At 42.0% G+C, this 14,353-nt stretch overlaps 1 protein-coding gene across 1 annotated transcript in view; it reads left to right on the forward strand.

Moving 5' to 3' along the window:
* The window catches only part of echs1 (enoyl CoA hydratase, short chain, 1, mitochondrial), an 18,280-nt gene extending 6,614 nt beyond the window's left edge, over positions 1 to 11,666 (forward strand). The window contains 6 exon segments of the mRNA XM_043678875.1: positions 1,191 to 1,194; positions 3,548 to 3,764; positions 6,992 to 7,096; positions 8,457 to 8,576; positions 10,842 to 10,909; positions 10,995 to 11,666. Coding sequence (XP_043534810.1) covers positions 1,191 to 1,194; positions 3,548 to 3,764; positions 6,992 to 7,096; positions 8,457 to 8,576; positions 10,842 to 10,909; positions 10,995 to 11,060 — 580 coding nt within the window. The 3' untranslated portion in view covers positions 11,061 to 11,666.
* The last annotated feature ends 2,687 nt before the right edge of the window (positions 11,667 to 14,353 follow it).

Genomic DNA, 14,353 nt, shown 5'->3' on the forward strand with positions numbered 1-14,353 from the left:
TCCCGCCCCGCAACTCACGCCCCTCACCTCTTGCCTCCCGCCCCTCGCCCCTCGCCTCTCACCTCTCGCCTCTCGCCTCTCACCTCATGCTGCTCACCTCCCGGCCCGTCACCCCACCCCCTCACCTCACGTCTCACCTCCCTCACGCCTCACCTCCTGTGCTGTTCCTCTGGGAGTTACGCTAGAGGGCTGAGATGTTGCAGGGTTTTATCCCTGATCTCTTAGCGGCTTCCATCAAATCAAAAACATCCACATCACGTTTTGAAGCGCCAATCCTTCCAATCAGGTACCAGAACTGCTTCCCTTCTCCTTGATTGGTCTGAGCAGTAGCCATTGTATACGTGACTGTAGAATGTTCAGTCAATTAGTTTTAGCAACTCTGTCTTTCTGTAGGAGCTTCAACCCTTTGCTGCCCTGCCCACTGACATGTACAGTTGTAAGCATCCATGATAAGTATTGCATCAACACTCCACTATGGAGTCTGACCTGTGACCAAGGTATTAGACAAGTGGAAGTGGTCAGTCTTAGTTGTCAGGGGAATAACATATTTGCCCTCAGTGCTACTTCACTGCTTCATTTGTAGATCTGTGCTCTCTGTTATAACTCAGTCCATCAGCTCCGAAATTCACCTTTGGGATTTCATCTGACTAATGTTTGATGTATTCATTTGAATCTCCTCTCCCTGTTTTCTCACTGGTTGAATGAATCTGCTATCATAGCAGAAGGTGGAATTTCAGATCAAGTTTAGTTCACTGATGTCACATGGGTCCATTCCATGGTTTTTTCCAACTTAATGAATTTCTCTATTATAGTATAAAATAATTTTGATGCTCATCCTACAATTTGGCAGCATTCATAATCACAACATAATTTTTTAACCACAGATTGAAGAATAAAGTAATAATTTTTAATTTTGTGTGTTTCCCCAAACACAGACAGTGTCGTAACTGTACCAGCCATATCCCCGAGAGTGATCCATTACCTGCAAAAATCTATAACTTGTTCAGCTTTCTTTTAGTTTTCAACTGTTCCAGTATAAAAAAAGCAAAGCTGCAATCTTAAACAAGATAAAGTTAATTGAGTGTAAAACTTGTGGTGACAGAAGTAAAAGTGATCAGGTTTTCAGCTTTAAAAAAGGCATATGCAATGATAAATAGTTGAGATGGATAAGAGGTCCTTATAAAAGTAAGTGCAGTCTGTCAGAATGTTGCAGGTCTATTTCTCGCCCAAAGGTTCTCTTTCCAAAGTTAATTGGTTGAAGACTTGAAAACCAAATTCAGAGGCTGCCCTAGTTTCCGTAGTTGAACAATCTGTCTAAACCCATCAGGACCATGGGAGAGTGAGGGAGGGCCTTTTGTTCCTCACTAGTTCTGTGGTTACAACACTTACAGATTGCTGGATTGTTCGGAAGAGCAGCCCTGCATTCTGTACGCTTTCCTTGTGCTACAAATGACTGAGAACTTTCTGACTGATGTCTCTTTCCATTCTTCCCAAGAGAAATTGTACAAGATGGTTACTCACAGCCGATTTATTCTGCAAAAGATTAAAATATTAAAACAAACCAAGCTTTCTAAATACAGAGGAACCTCGATTATCCAAACATCAGTTATCCGAATTTCAGATTATCTCTGAACAAGATCACAAGATACTGATTCTTGGCAAACATTGTGTTATTCGAACATTCAATTATTTGAATAAAATACTCCCTGCCTATGTTGTTTGGATAATCGAGGTTCCTCTGCAGAGAGCATAGTTTGAAAGGTCTTAAAACACACAGCAAAGGGAAGGTTCATCTATTATCCAACACCAACGCTTTACCGTGTTTCAGATCTGAAATAACCACCTTTCTGTATCAAATCTTTAAGTCTGACTTAACTTCCTCCCTGTGAATGAGTATTCACAAAACTGAAATCTTAGACTTTCTCAATCTTTTAACAATCTTCCAATGTTTAGGTTAACGCTCCTGTTGTAGAAGTTTCACCAGGTATTTGCCCTCACAGCACCAGGGACTCAGGTTCGAGTCCAGCCTTGTCTGGCGTTTCCATATTCTCCCTGTGTCTCTGTGCTGCGTTCTTGCTGGGTGCACCGGTTTCCTCACACAATCCTTTGGAGTATCGTGCACAGTTTTGGGCCCAATATCTCAGGAAGGATGTACTGACCCTGGAGTGGGTTCAGAGGAGGTTCACGAGAATGGTCTCAGAAACAAAAAGCTTAACATATAAGAAATGTTTGAGGACTCTGGGTCTGTATCCAGAGTTTAGAAGGATGGGGAGGGGGGGGCGGTCTAATTGAAACTTACAAAATATGGAATGGCCTGGACAGAGTGGATGTTGGGAAGATGTTTCCTTTGGTGGGAGAGACTCGGACCCAAGGGCACAGCCTTAGGGTAAAGGGAAGACCTTGTAGAACGGAGATAAAGAATGTCTTCAGCCAGAGAGTGGGGAGTCTATGGAAGGTGGTGGAGGCCAGGTCATTGAGTATATGTAAGACGGAGATAGATAGGTTCTTGATTGTCAAGGGGTCAAGGGAGAAAGTGGGAAATTGGGGTTGAGCCATGATTGAAAGGCGGAGCAGACTTGATGGGCTGAATGGCCTAACTTCTGCATCTATGTCTTATGGTCTTATGATCCACGGATGTGCAGGCTAGATGGATTAGTCATTATAACCGTGGTCTTTCAGGAATAGGATAGAGGACAGGTTCTTGATGGGATGCTCTTTAGAGGGTCGGTGCAGACTCAATAGCCTCTTACCCCACTGGTGGGATTCTGTGATAAGTGTTCACACAAACGTAACTGAGCATCCACTGAACTGTTCTATACTTTGTTCTTGGAGAGAAAATGTGTATTTAATTCTGACCCCAGTTGGGTGTTCACCCAAACTGCCCTAAAAGCTTTCAGTCTCTGGATTTTCTAAGCTAACATCAATTTTTGCTTATTCTAAACAAAAAGCAAACTAACAGTTTTCAATGTTTATTCTCCCTGTTGTAAACCCCACATTATGAACAATCTTCCATTAACATTCCAGGGGTTTGCTTATTCTCTGACATGAAGTAGATTATGATGAGAAGGTGCCGGTGATGGACTGCAGTGGACAAAGTTAAAAATCATGCAACACTAGGTTATTCAGTCCAACAGGTTTATTTGGAAGCACTAGCTTTCGGAGCACTGCTCCTTCATCAGGTGGTTGTGGAGCAGGATCATAAGACACAGAATTTAAAGCAAAAGATCACAATGTCATGCAACTGAAATGGTATATTGAACAAACCTAAACTGCTGTTTTAAGTCTTTCATCCCTTAGAATGGGTTGCAGGTTTCGGTTCATTAATATGTAAATCCCAGAACTTCTTTTAAGTTCTGGTTAAGATCATGGTTCTGCAAGGACTCGTTGATTTTGTATGTTTTTTTTGTGTGTTTTACACCCTTCTCCAAAGTCACCAACACCCAGATGCCTCTAGTTTGAAACCCTGAAAATGATACTGATTTACAGAGTTAAATCGTGCAATTTCATCACTTTTGTAACTAAACTTCGATTTTGGATAATGCTTCAGGTTTTGTCCAGTTGAACTAATAGATGGTTCCGAAAATAAATGGCATCAAATTAAAATGTGCACTTAAAATGCTGGAGAAAGATTGAGAATGTAACGTTTGAACCTTTTGTTGTGTAGCTCGGAGGAGGCTGTGAGTTGGCCATGATGTGCGATATCATATACGCAGGAGAAAAGGCACAGTTTGGGCAACCAGAGATACTGTTGGGAACCATTCCTGGTAAATGTTCTGCACAGTATTATTAGTAGGTAAATGGTAAAGTTTTATTGTCAGTTGGCAATTCTGAAATTGTACTGTAGTTTGACATTGTCTGCTTGTTGCTGCCTGTCAGCTTGAAGGTTTGTCCGTTCAGTGTTATAGGCAGGGTTTTGTTAAGATCATTTCACAATAAGCCTGGGCAGCAGTCACACGCTATGTATCGGGGACATGGATTGTTAACCACTGGGTACTACAAATCAGTGGAATTTTGGATCGACATTTGTGCAAATAACCTTCTGTCGGAGGGTTTTTCAGCCCGAAATGTTCCCACTGATTTCTCTCCACACTGCCAGACCTGCTGAGCTTTTCCAGTTATTTCTGTTTTTTGTTTCTGATTTCCAGCGTCCGCAGTTCGTTCTTTGTAATTAAATTAGTTGACTTAAACAATTACCAAGCATTTGCGGTAAAGCTTATGGAAGTGATTGGTTTGCATGTTTATATTACTTTAGCAAATGACCATTTTACTGTTGCAGCCAGATATTTTCTGTTGCTATCTGCTGTGGGTGGATGTAATCATGTTCTGAAATCTGAGTAACTAGATGTGAAATAAGTACTGAGAGTGTTATCTTCTTTGCTATGTCATTCACAACTAATATTCCAAATCTAAACTAGTTAGTCCCACATGCCTGCCCTTTCCCTACAGTCCGACTACAGTTGTATAAATGTTTCCATGTCAGGTATTTATCAACTTCTCTTTTGAAAGTTCCAATTGAATCGCTTTCGGAGAGTGCACTTCTGCAGGTTTTCGGACACAGATTAGCGGAAAATATAACTTTCTTAATTGTGTGATGTGAAATCCATCCTTAGCTCCTATCACTTTCCTATTGTGTCATCTGTTCCACATTTGACATTCTCCATCCCCCAAAGATGTTTTCCAAAACATTTTAGAAAGCAAATATTATGGCTGAGAAAAGAGGCACACTTTATCATCTCGAATGTCTCAGGACGAAGTCGCAAGAATATCAAATGTCCAAAGGAGCAGCAGTTTATGCTGCATGAGAAGAGGGATGCTGGTTGTCTGGCAAATGCACTCTGGTGGAGACATTGCCATTGAGAGTTCACCAGGGAACAGATCAATCAGTCATCGGGTCACAGAGTCATAGAGATCTACAGCATGGAAACAGACCCTTCGGTCCAACCCGTCCATGCCGACCAGACATCCCAACCCAATCTAGTCCCACCTGCCAGCACTCGGCCCGTATCCCTCCAAACCCTTCCTATTTATATACCCATCCAAATGCCTCTTAAATGTTGCAATTGTACCAGCCTCCACCACTTCCTCTGGCAGCTCATTCCTAACACGTGCCACCCTCTGCGTGGAAAAAGTTGCCCTTCAGGTCCCTTTTATATCTTTCCCCTCTCACCCTCAACCTATGCCCTCTACTTCTGGATTCCCCCACCCCAGGGAAAATACTTTTTCTATTTACCCTATCCGTACCCCTCATAATTTTGTAAACCTCTATAAGGTCACCTCTCAGCCTCCGACGCTCCAGGGAAGACAGCCCCAGCCTGTTTAGCCTCTCCCTGTAGCTCAAACCTTCCAACCCTGGCAACCTCCTTGTAAATCTTTTCTGAACCCTTTCAAGTTTCACAACATCTTTGCCTGGTTTGAATTTAAACAAAAGCTTGGGGGATAACAGTCCTCTAATGAGTGTAAAACAAAACATTTTGATGACATGTCTCTCTTTAGCAGCAATATTTAACTTCTGTATTACCAAGGAACAAAAAGGTCATATTTCTTGCAGTGGAGTGATATAATACACGAGATATAATGTTGCAATTTCAGCTCCTTAGGGAAAAGTCCATCTCAAAAGGATTGCGCTGGGAAGATGGAGCAGCAGTTTCCAATCCAAGCTTCCGTTAAGCAAAACTCCAACTAAGACTTCAGGACTGCTTAATTTATCACTCTTACAATGGTTTTGAACTGATCAAAATAAGTATCACTAAATCAATTAATTAAATGCCTCGTTCACCATCTCCTACTGTCTCAAAATTATTCCCAAGTTTTCCTTGGCTGTTCTCCATAGGACTATAGAAATGATACAGAAGGGAGCCATCTTACCCATGTCGATCCAAAGACATCCAGATGCTCTTTCTCATCTCGTCTTCCTGTATCTGGCTCATGGTGCTGCAAGTTTCAGCACTTAAGGTTAAGTTACAGGTTCTGTTAAGAGTTTCGGGTCTGTGACTCCACCACCAACACAGGCAGTGAATTCCAGACACTCCCCATCTAATCCTTCTGCCTCTCAGCTTGAATCTATGACCCTTGGTTTTTGAACTGTCTGCCAAGGGAAGGCAGGTTCCTCCTGTCTCCTCTATGTCTACCCCTCGCAATTTTGTACCCCACAATCCTGTCACCCCTCAACCTTCAGTGTTCCAAGGAAAACTTTCATCTTTGCAATTTTATACAGAGCATAAGGTGAAATTACACCCACTTCAGCAGAATGAGATCAGCTGCTGTCATCTTGGCTATAACCTGGTATTTTAATACCACCGTGAGGTTTAACTCAAATATCATTTGGAGTTTGGAAGCAATATTATTGTAAATGGCCCAATTTCAAAGTGTATTGTTGAATGGGGACGGGTGATCAGAAAAAGGCCACGCAGTTGCATTGCTTATTCTAGTAGCTGGCCTGAATTTGGCTTCCACTGAGGGCAGGTCTCACTTTTAAGATGCTCATTTGTTTTAAATCCTGCCATCACCTCATCCTTTCTTACCTCTGTTATCTTTCCGAGCCCCACAACTATCTGAGATGTTGGCATTCTTGGAATTCTAGGTGAAAGTGAGGACTGCAGGTGCTGGAGATCAGAGTCTAGGTTAGAGTGGTGCTGGAAAAGCACAGCAGGTCTGGCAGCATCTGAGGAGCAGGAAAATCCACGTTTCAAGCGTCGATTTTCTATTCTTGGAATCTTAGCCTTTTGCAAATCCTTCCTCTTTATTGCTGCTTCAGTTGCCAGGGTCCCGATGGAAAGTCCCCCCCACCCTCGGTTCTCCATCTCCTTCCTCCTTACCTTGAAACCCAGCTGTTTGGTCATGTGACCCACTATCCCCTCACGTCGCGCAGTGTTGAGCTTTGATTTACAAGGGTCGTGAGCTTCCCTGGGATCTTTCGCTTTGCTAAAAATGCTGTGTTACAGTGTAACTGGGCAGATGTTGGGAAAACTGCAGTGTCTTTTCTCTCTGGCAGGTGCTGGTGGAACACAGCGGTTAACTAAAGCAGTTGGGAAGTCACTCGCGATGGAAATGGTCCTCACTGGAGACAGGATTTCTGCCCAGGAAGCAAAAGCAGCAGGTTGTTGGATTATTGAAATGTTGTTCTCCTCTCCGTCAACATCAGGGCATTTGGGGAAGCAATTAAACGTCAACTCCTCATTCATTAGTGTGTCCCACTCTGACTCACATCCACGATCCAAGTCATCACCTTCAGTACTGAGGGAAATTTTATAAAGTGAGGCCTTGTCTGTGTATTTGGGTGATGTAAACCATCTCAGTGTCATCGAGTCATAGAGATGTACAGCATGGAAACCGACCCTGTGGTCCAACTCGTCCCTGCCGACCAAACATCATAAACTAAACTAATCCCATTTGCCAGTACTAGACGCACATCTCTCTACACCCTTCCTATTCATATACCCATCCAGATGCCTTTTAAATGTTATAATGTTATAATTGTACCAGCCTCTATCACTTCCTCTGGCAGCTCATTCCAGACACGTACCACCCTCTGTATGAAAAGGTTGCCCCTTAGGTCCCTCTTTCTCCTCTCACTTTAAACCCTTGGACTCGCCTACCCTGGGGACTATTCATCATATCCATGATTTTGTAAACCTCTGTAAGGTCACCCTTCAGCCTCTGACGCTGCAGGGAGAGTAGCTCTAGCCCACGTTCATTCCCAGCTGACACTAGTGGAATCCGATTATCCCCTGTTCCCGTTAGTGACTGTGGGACTTGCTGTGTGCAGGTTTGTCTGTCCAAGGGATTGCACTTTGGAAGAGTCACCATAGCTTGTGAAAGCTTTAGGATGTTGAGGGAACGGGAAAAGACCTCAGTGCATGTTCTTTCTTACACAGAAGTGAGCATCCAGAAATGGAGAGCTATCACCCACTAAGAAGAATCAAGTTAATCGTGTCCAAATTCAGGAATATTTTTGATTAAAGATATGACTGCAGTTCTGCTTTACAGTAAAGATTTTGAACATACAGAAAAAATGAGACCTTGCAGTATCCCTATTTTCTTTCAAGCTGTCGGAATGTTTTCTTCATAAACATTGAAATCGATTTGATTGATTTTTCACTGTATTTGTAATAAGCACATGTGACGTGTGGCTTAGCACTATCGTGACAATCATTCGAATCAGATTGATTTCAATATTTATGCTGAAAACACATTGGAGCTTAGCAGTGGTATTCTCAAATGCAGTGAAGTTTGGGATTTTGCAACAAATAGTCCACACTGCAAGGAGTGAAATTAATGCAAGTTACAAGTACTTGTGATTTGCCCAGAAGAAATAATGGATGCAGTTGGTTCTGTCATTTTGTGACACACAATGTGCAGCTTTTGAGTTGATAGATATATTCTTCAGTTCCCAAAGCTAAATTCCAACAGATTTACCTGGATACTAACATGGGACTGATGGTTTCTGTTTCCAAAAGGACTCGTTAGTAAAGTATATCCAGTCGCTGAAGTGGTGGAAGAAGCCATCAAATGTGGAGAGAAAATAGCGAGCAACTCGAAGCTTATTACAGCAATGGCGAAGGAAGCAGTCAATGGTGGTAAACAGATTCATTCTTTATCCTCAGTCTTGTTCCAAGCAGCTATCTGTTTAATAATGAGGTTTGAGACTTCTTTTACCAGACGTCAGTCAATTCATAATATAGATTCATTACTTCCTGCTTAATGAATTAATGTTTCTGTATAATTTGCAGAGTTTGTATAGTATTGAGATTTATTGCCTGTGTTTTAGAAAGGCGCAGTGCAATCTATTTATTTATTTATTTCAGGGAATGATTGATAGTCTGGTTCCAGATTTGAGAAGCGTTACACTGCGTCTTTTGTGGGTAGTCTTTGGCTTTCCTTTCAGATTATTTCAAAATCCTAATTTTTGACTCTATGCTTACTTTCAAAAGAACGAAATGATCTTTAGTTCAACTTATTCCCTTTGTTTCAAAATAATGTTGACTTTTTGGAAGCATTTCTCTGCCCCTTCAGCGTACTGCACATCAAAACCTCACTTACTGTTGAACTGGTGAGCATTTTCAGCTTAGTGGGTGAATTGGATTGCCTGTGAGGTAAGGTTGGAGATAGACTTGCTTCACTCACTCTCTTCCCTGGTACTTGGAGACCTGTAGTTTGCCCAGTGCATAGAACATAGAAACAAAAGTTCCATTCAGCTGTCGATGTGCTTTGCCATTCTAGATCATGGCCAATCGTCTATCTCAACATGACATTCCTGCGCCTTCCTCATGTCCCTTGGTGTCATTAGGAACTAAAAATCTCTCGAACTCTATCCTGAACTTACTCAATGACTGAGCTTCTGTGTTGGAGAAGATTTGCCAACCTCTGAGTGAAGAGCAACCTCCTCATCTAGGTCCTAAATGGCATGTCTTTTATTCTGAGACAGCGTCCCATGTTTCCAGACTCTACAGCCAGAGGAGCATCCTTTCCCCATCTGCTGTCTGTCTCTTTAAGGATTTTTTTTATGTTTAAGTGAGATTGCCTCTCGTACTTCTAAACTCCAAAGAAAACAGGCCCAGCCATCTCCATCTCTCCACATAGGACTGCTCACCATCTCAGGAATCAATCTGGTGGACCTCAGCTGAATTTCCTCTCTGGCAAATATATACTCTCTGAGGCAAGGGGACCAGAGCTGTACAGAATACTCCAGGTGTGGTCTCATCAGCACTCTGTACAATTGAAGCAAGATTTCTTTGCTCCTGTAATAAAAGACAACACACTATTTTGATGTGGAGCTTTAGCTCTGGACTTGTTATTTCATTCAGTCTGTAGTCACAACCAATTCATCTTGCGTTGAATGTTCTGAGGGAAAACTATGATTAAAATAGAGACTGTGAATAAAACCACCCCATAATAAACCCTACAGAAGATGATGGCGTTTAATGAGTTTAATGTAAAATTGAGTTTGTTGTTGTATTGGGTTTATTAACATTCCAGTGCTTTCCTTAACAACCTTCTCTGTGTATAATTTTTCAGGGATTTTTTTTTGTAGATGTTTAAAAAAATATTAGATTACATTACAGTGTGGAAACAGGCCCTTCGGCCCAACAAGTCCACACCGACCCGCCGAAGCGTAACCCACCCATTCCCCTACATTTACCCCATGCTAAATTGCCTATCACTATGGGCAATTTAGCATGGCCAATTCACCTGACCTGCACACCTTTGGACTGTGGGAGGAAACCGGAGCACCCGGAGGGAACCCAGCAGACACGGGGAGAACAGTCAGTCGCCTGAGGCGGGAATTGAACCCGGGTCTCCGGCGCTGTGAGGCAGCAGTGCTAACCACTGTGCCACCGTGCCGCCCATATGTTGCCATCATCAGCAATCACTCATTAAGAATCCACCTAGAAAGTTCCGTGTCACTGGTCATGGATTCTGTGGGTCTTCACATTGCAGATGAGTCCAATCCTAGAGTTGTATTTACAACTTTTCCATAAATACGGAGCTTGGAGACCGAATCTGTTTAGTTACTTTGTTGTTAGCAAATTAAAACTGCCACTTGCAAGAATAACAGCTCTTAAAATAACCCAGTGTTTCATGAAAACAAAAAGTGCTGGAGATCACAGCGGGTCAGGCAGCATCCAAGGAGAGAGAGCAAGCTAACGTTTCGAGTCTGGATGACTCTTCATCAGAGCTTCAACAGGTTCGCTTGCTCTCCATGGATGGTGGCTGACTCGCTACGATTTCCAGTATTATTGATTTTCAGTTCAGATTCCAGCATCTGCAGTAATTTGCTCCTACCCAATGTTTAGTGACCTTGATGCACTGTAGCTGCTTAACAGTTCGGTACTTTATTTCAGCTTTTGAATTGACATTGGCAGAAGGAAACCGATTGGAGAAACGCTTGTTCCACTCGACATTTTGCACAGTAAGTATCCTACATTCAATTAAAATAAATTGCACCCTCATTTACCAAGACTTCTCACTTACGCCATGTCAACTCTTTGTTTCAGAATGATCGGAAAGAAGGCATGAGCGCATTTGTTGAAAAGCGGAAGGCTAATTTCACTGACCAGTGATTGTGTTAAGTTCTGAATTGCAATGCGAACCAAAATACTAACATCACTTAGAAAGGTGGAAGTTAATATTCGAAAGCTGGAAGATGATAGAGCAAGATTTGAAGTTTTCAAAATGACGCACAATATTACAATAACAGGTTCTGATTCCAAATAAATATTTTATTTTAATGCCTCAGCATTTTCCTTTATTTTTGTCAGGGTAACTGAGAGAGAAATATGAACAATGTTTTTAATCATTAGTGATATCTTTAAATCAACAGCCATTCTGTTATGACTTCCACTTTCCACAAATCATTTCAGCTGTTTTTTTCTTTTGTCAAGTAATTTTACTTTAGCTCATTTTAAATGTTTTGTCACTGAAAAAGTAGATGTATCAATGTGTTGTAGGGTTTGTGGAAATACATTTGTTACAGCAGCAGACTGCAGCTAACAGCCTCAGGTCAACTCTGGATCAACTTGCATTGCATTGAAGTGCACCTGCGTGATTATACAAGGGGTGAGCAGTTACTTAATGAGTGGATTCTTTGTAAAAGGATGCGTTTTTAAGTACTTGAGTAACAAGTAATAAAATATTAAAATAAAGGCAATTTGCCCTTTGAGACTCTCCGAAAGCTTCAATGTGACAATTTATGTTTTTAAAGGAGCTGACTAGAGATGGATCAAAAATTAGGTTTTGAGAAGGCATTAGAATCTGGGAAGAGATATCGCTGGTGGAGAGAGTTTCAGAATGTAGGGTCATGAAAAAATTGTGAACTTGAGAGAGAACTCTTGGAGTTTGCCTCAACATTACCATTCTTATTCCCATGGTTGGTAATTCTAATAGTTGTTGAGAATGTGCACAATGTTTTGCATGTGTTTGCTATCACGAACATTTTATGAATTTGTTTTCCCCCACACTTAGCCAGAATTTTCCATTTTTCTTTGTTTAAAGAGAAGCAAAGTGAAAATGTATCCTTATTTAAGGTTACTGTGTTTAAGCGTGTATTTTTCAGTCCAGCTATTTGCAGGTTAAAAGACGAAGAAACATTCTTATCCATGTCAAAAACGTGCTTAATACAGATACACAATGGTGCTCATGAAGGAATGATGGTCGCTCACTTAGTTTAATGTTAACTCCGTATGGGGTTCTGCTCCAACCTGTCTTCTCAGTGCCTGTGAAAATGACCACTTGGTCAAGTCTGCTGACAGTGTTGAAGGTCCTGTGAAACATTTGTTCAGGATCAGTAAGCACAATTGGCAAGGAGAAAAACCTTTGGAGGGATTGTGAAAAAATATGACAATTCTTGGAAGATGTACTGGGATTTATTTTGTGTTGGTGGAGGAGATGGACTATGAACGGGATGAATCACAGCAGTTCAGACACTAGTCAGCAATCCATCAGCCGTGTCTTAAACACCTGCCACATTGTTTAGGTAATTATGTTATTATAGACGGGTATACATAATGACTTCATTGAGGTTGTCAAGCAGTGACACTTTCAGGAAGGACATTTTGGCACTGGAGCGTGTCCAGTGGAGATTCCATATGGATGATCCCTGGAACGGTAGGCCTAACGTACAATGAACGGCTGCGGATCCTGGGATTATATTCACTAGAGTTTAGAAGGTTGAAGGGAGATCTAATAGAAACTTACAAGATAACGCATGGCTTAGGGTGGATCTGGGAATTTGTTTCCATTAGGCGGGAGACTAGGACTTGTGGGCAGAGCCTTAGAATTAGAGGGGATCAATTTAGAATGGAAATGAGGAGACATTTCTTCAGCCAGAGAGTGGTGGGCCTGTGGAATTCATTGCCACGGAGCGCAGTGGAGGCCGGGACTTTAAATGTCTTCAAGGCAAAGATTGACAAATTCTTGATCTCTCGGGGAATTAAGGGCTACAGGGAGAGTGCGGGTAAGTGGAGTTAAAATGCCCATCAGCCATGTTTGAATAGTGGAGTGGACTTGATAGGCCAAATAGCCTTACTTCCACTCCTATGTCTTAAGGTCTTATTGTCATACCCCATTGAGTTGGAGTCCTCCATTTTGGCTTTGCGGGAGAAGGGGCATCCAGTATTGAATGAACCTAGGCAAGAAAATCTGTTGTTAGATAAACAAATGGTAATAAAACTCAGTTGGCATTTAGCCATATGTAGCACCACCTGAACCCTATCTCCTCCTTCATCTTAATCCACTGCTGAAGCCCTTTAGTGGTGCAGTAGGTAGTGTCCCTACCCCAGTTTAAGTTCCACCTGCTATAACATCTTTGTCCAGGTTGATTAGAAAAATGGGTTAAAAAGAATATAAGCCGCTGCTTGTTCGCTCACATTTTCCACTAATCGTGTGCTTTCTTTACCAACCTGCCATTCTCTATCTTTTATAAACCCCAACTTGGCCAAAACCTTTTCATACTTAACCTTGCCCTGTTTGATAATCCTGCTGCCTCATCACCTGACTCCTCGTTAATCTAAACTGTCTCTCCATCTCCCATTGTGTCCATTTAATAAGTGCTATTCTCGTCTTCAAATCCTTCTCACAGCCCCTTCCTGCAATTTTCTTCAGCTTTGTATTTCTCTCTGCTGGTGGATTTTAAATTAAATCAGCAATTCAGGAATTTAAAACTCATCTGAAGCCATCATTAATTGTCATTAAAAACAGTTCAGGGTTCCCTGGTGCTCTTCAGGGAGGGAGGTCTGTTATCCTTACTTGGCCTCCATGTGACTCCAGTCCCACAGCAATATAGTGACTCTTAGAGACTCTCTGAACAGGCTTAATGCACCACTCATTCTGAGGGCTGAGCACAAAGGCCTTGCTAATGATATCCACGTCCCGTAAAAGGATAAATGTTTAAACGGTTGCCATCAATGATCGCATTATGTCACAATTTCATTTTTAAAATTCAGGCACAGGATATGGGCATTGGTGCCGAGGACAGTATTTCTTACCCAACCCTAATCACCCTTGAGAAGGTGATGCCTTTTCCAATACAACTGAATGACCTGTTGGTCCACTCTGAGGGGAAGGTTTCAATCATCACCCATCTGAGATAAGGATAGAAGAGTGCTTTCCTAAGGTAGGACTGCAGATGCTGGAGATGAGAGTCGGAAAGTAGGTCGGGCAGCATCTGAGGAGCAGGAGAGTCACATATCCCTGATGAAGGATTTATGCTGGAAACGTCAACTCTCCTGCTCCTCGGATGCTGCCTGATCTCCTGTGCTTTTCCAGCGCCACACTTCTCGACTGCTTTCCTGAAGGACATAAGCAAACTATCGTTTACTTGCATTGACAATGAAGGCTTGTGGCAAAAAAATTGAAA

This window comes from Chiloscyllium plagiosum, chromosome 38 (genome assembly GCF_004010195.1).
Source record: "Chiloscyllium plagiosum isolate BGI_BamShark_2017 chromosome 38, ASM401019v2, whole genome shotgun sequence".
NCBI classification, from domain to species: Eukaryota; Metazoa; Chordata; class Chondrichthyes; order Orectolobiformes; family Hemiscylliidae; genus Chiloscyllium; species Chiloscyllium plagiosum.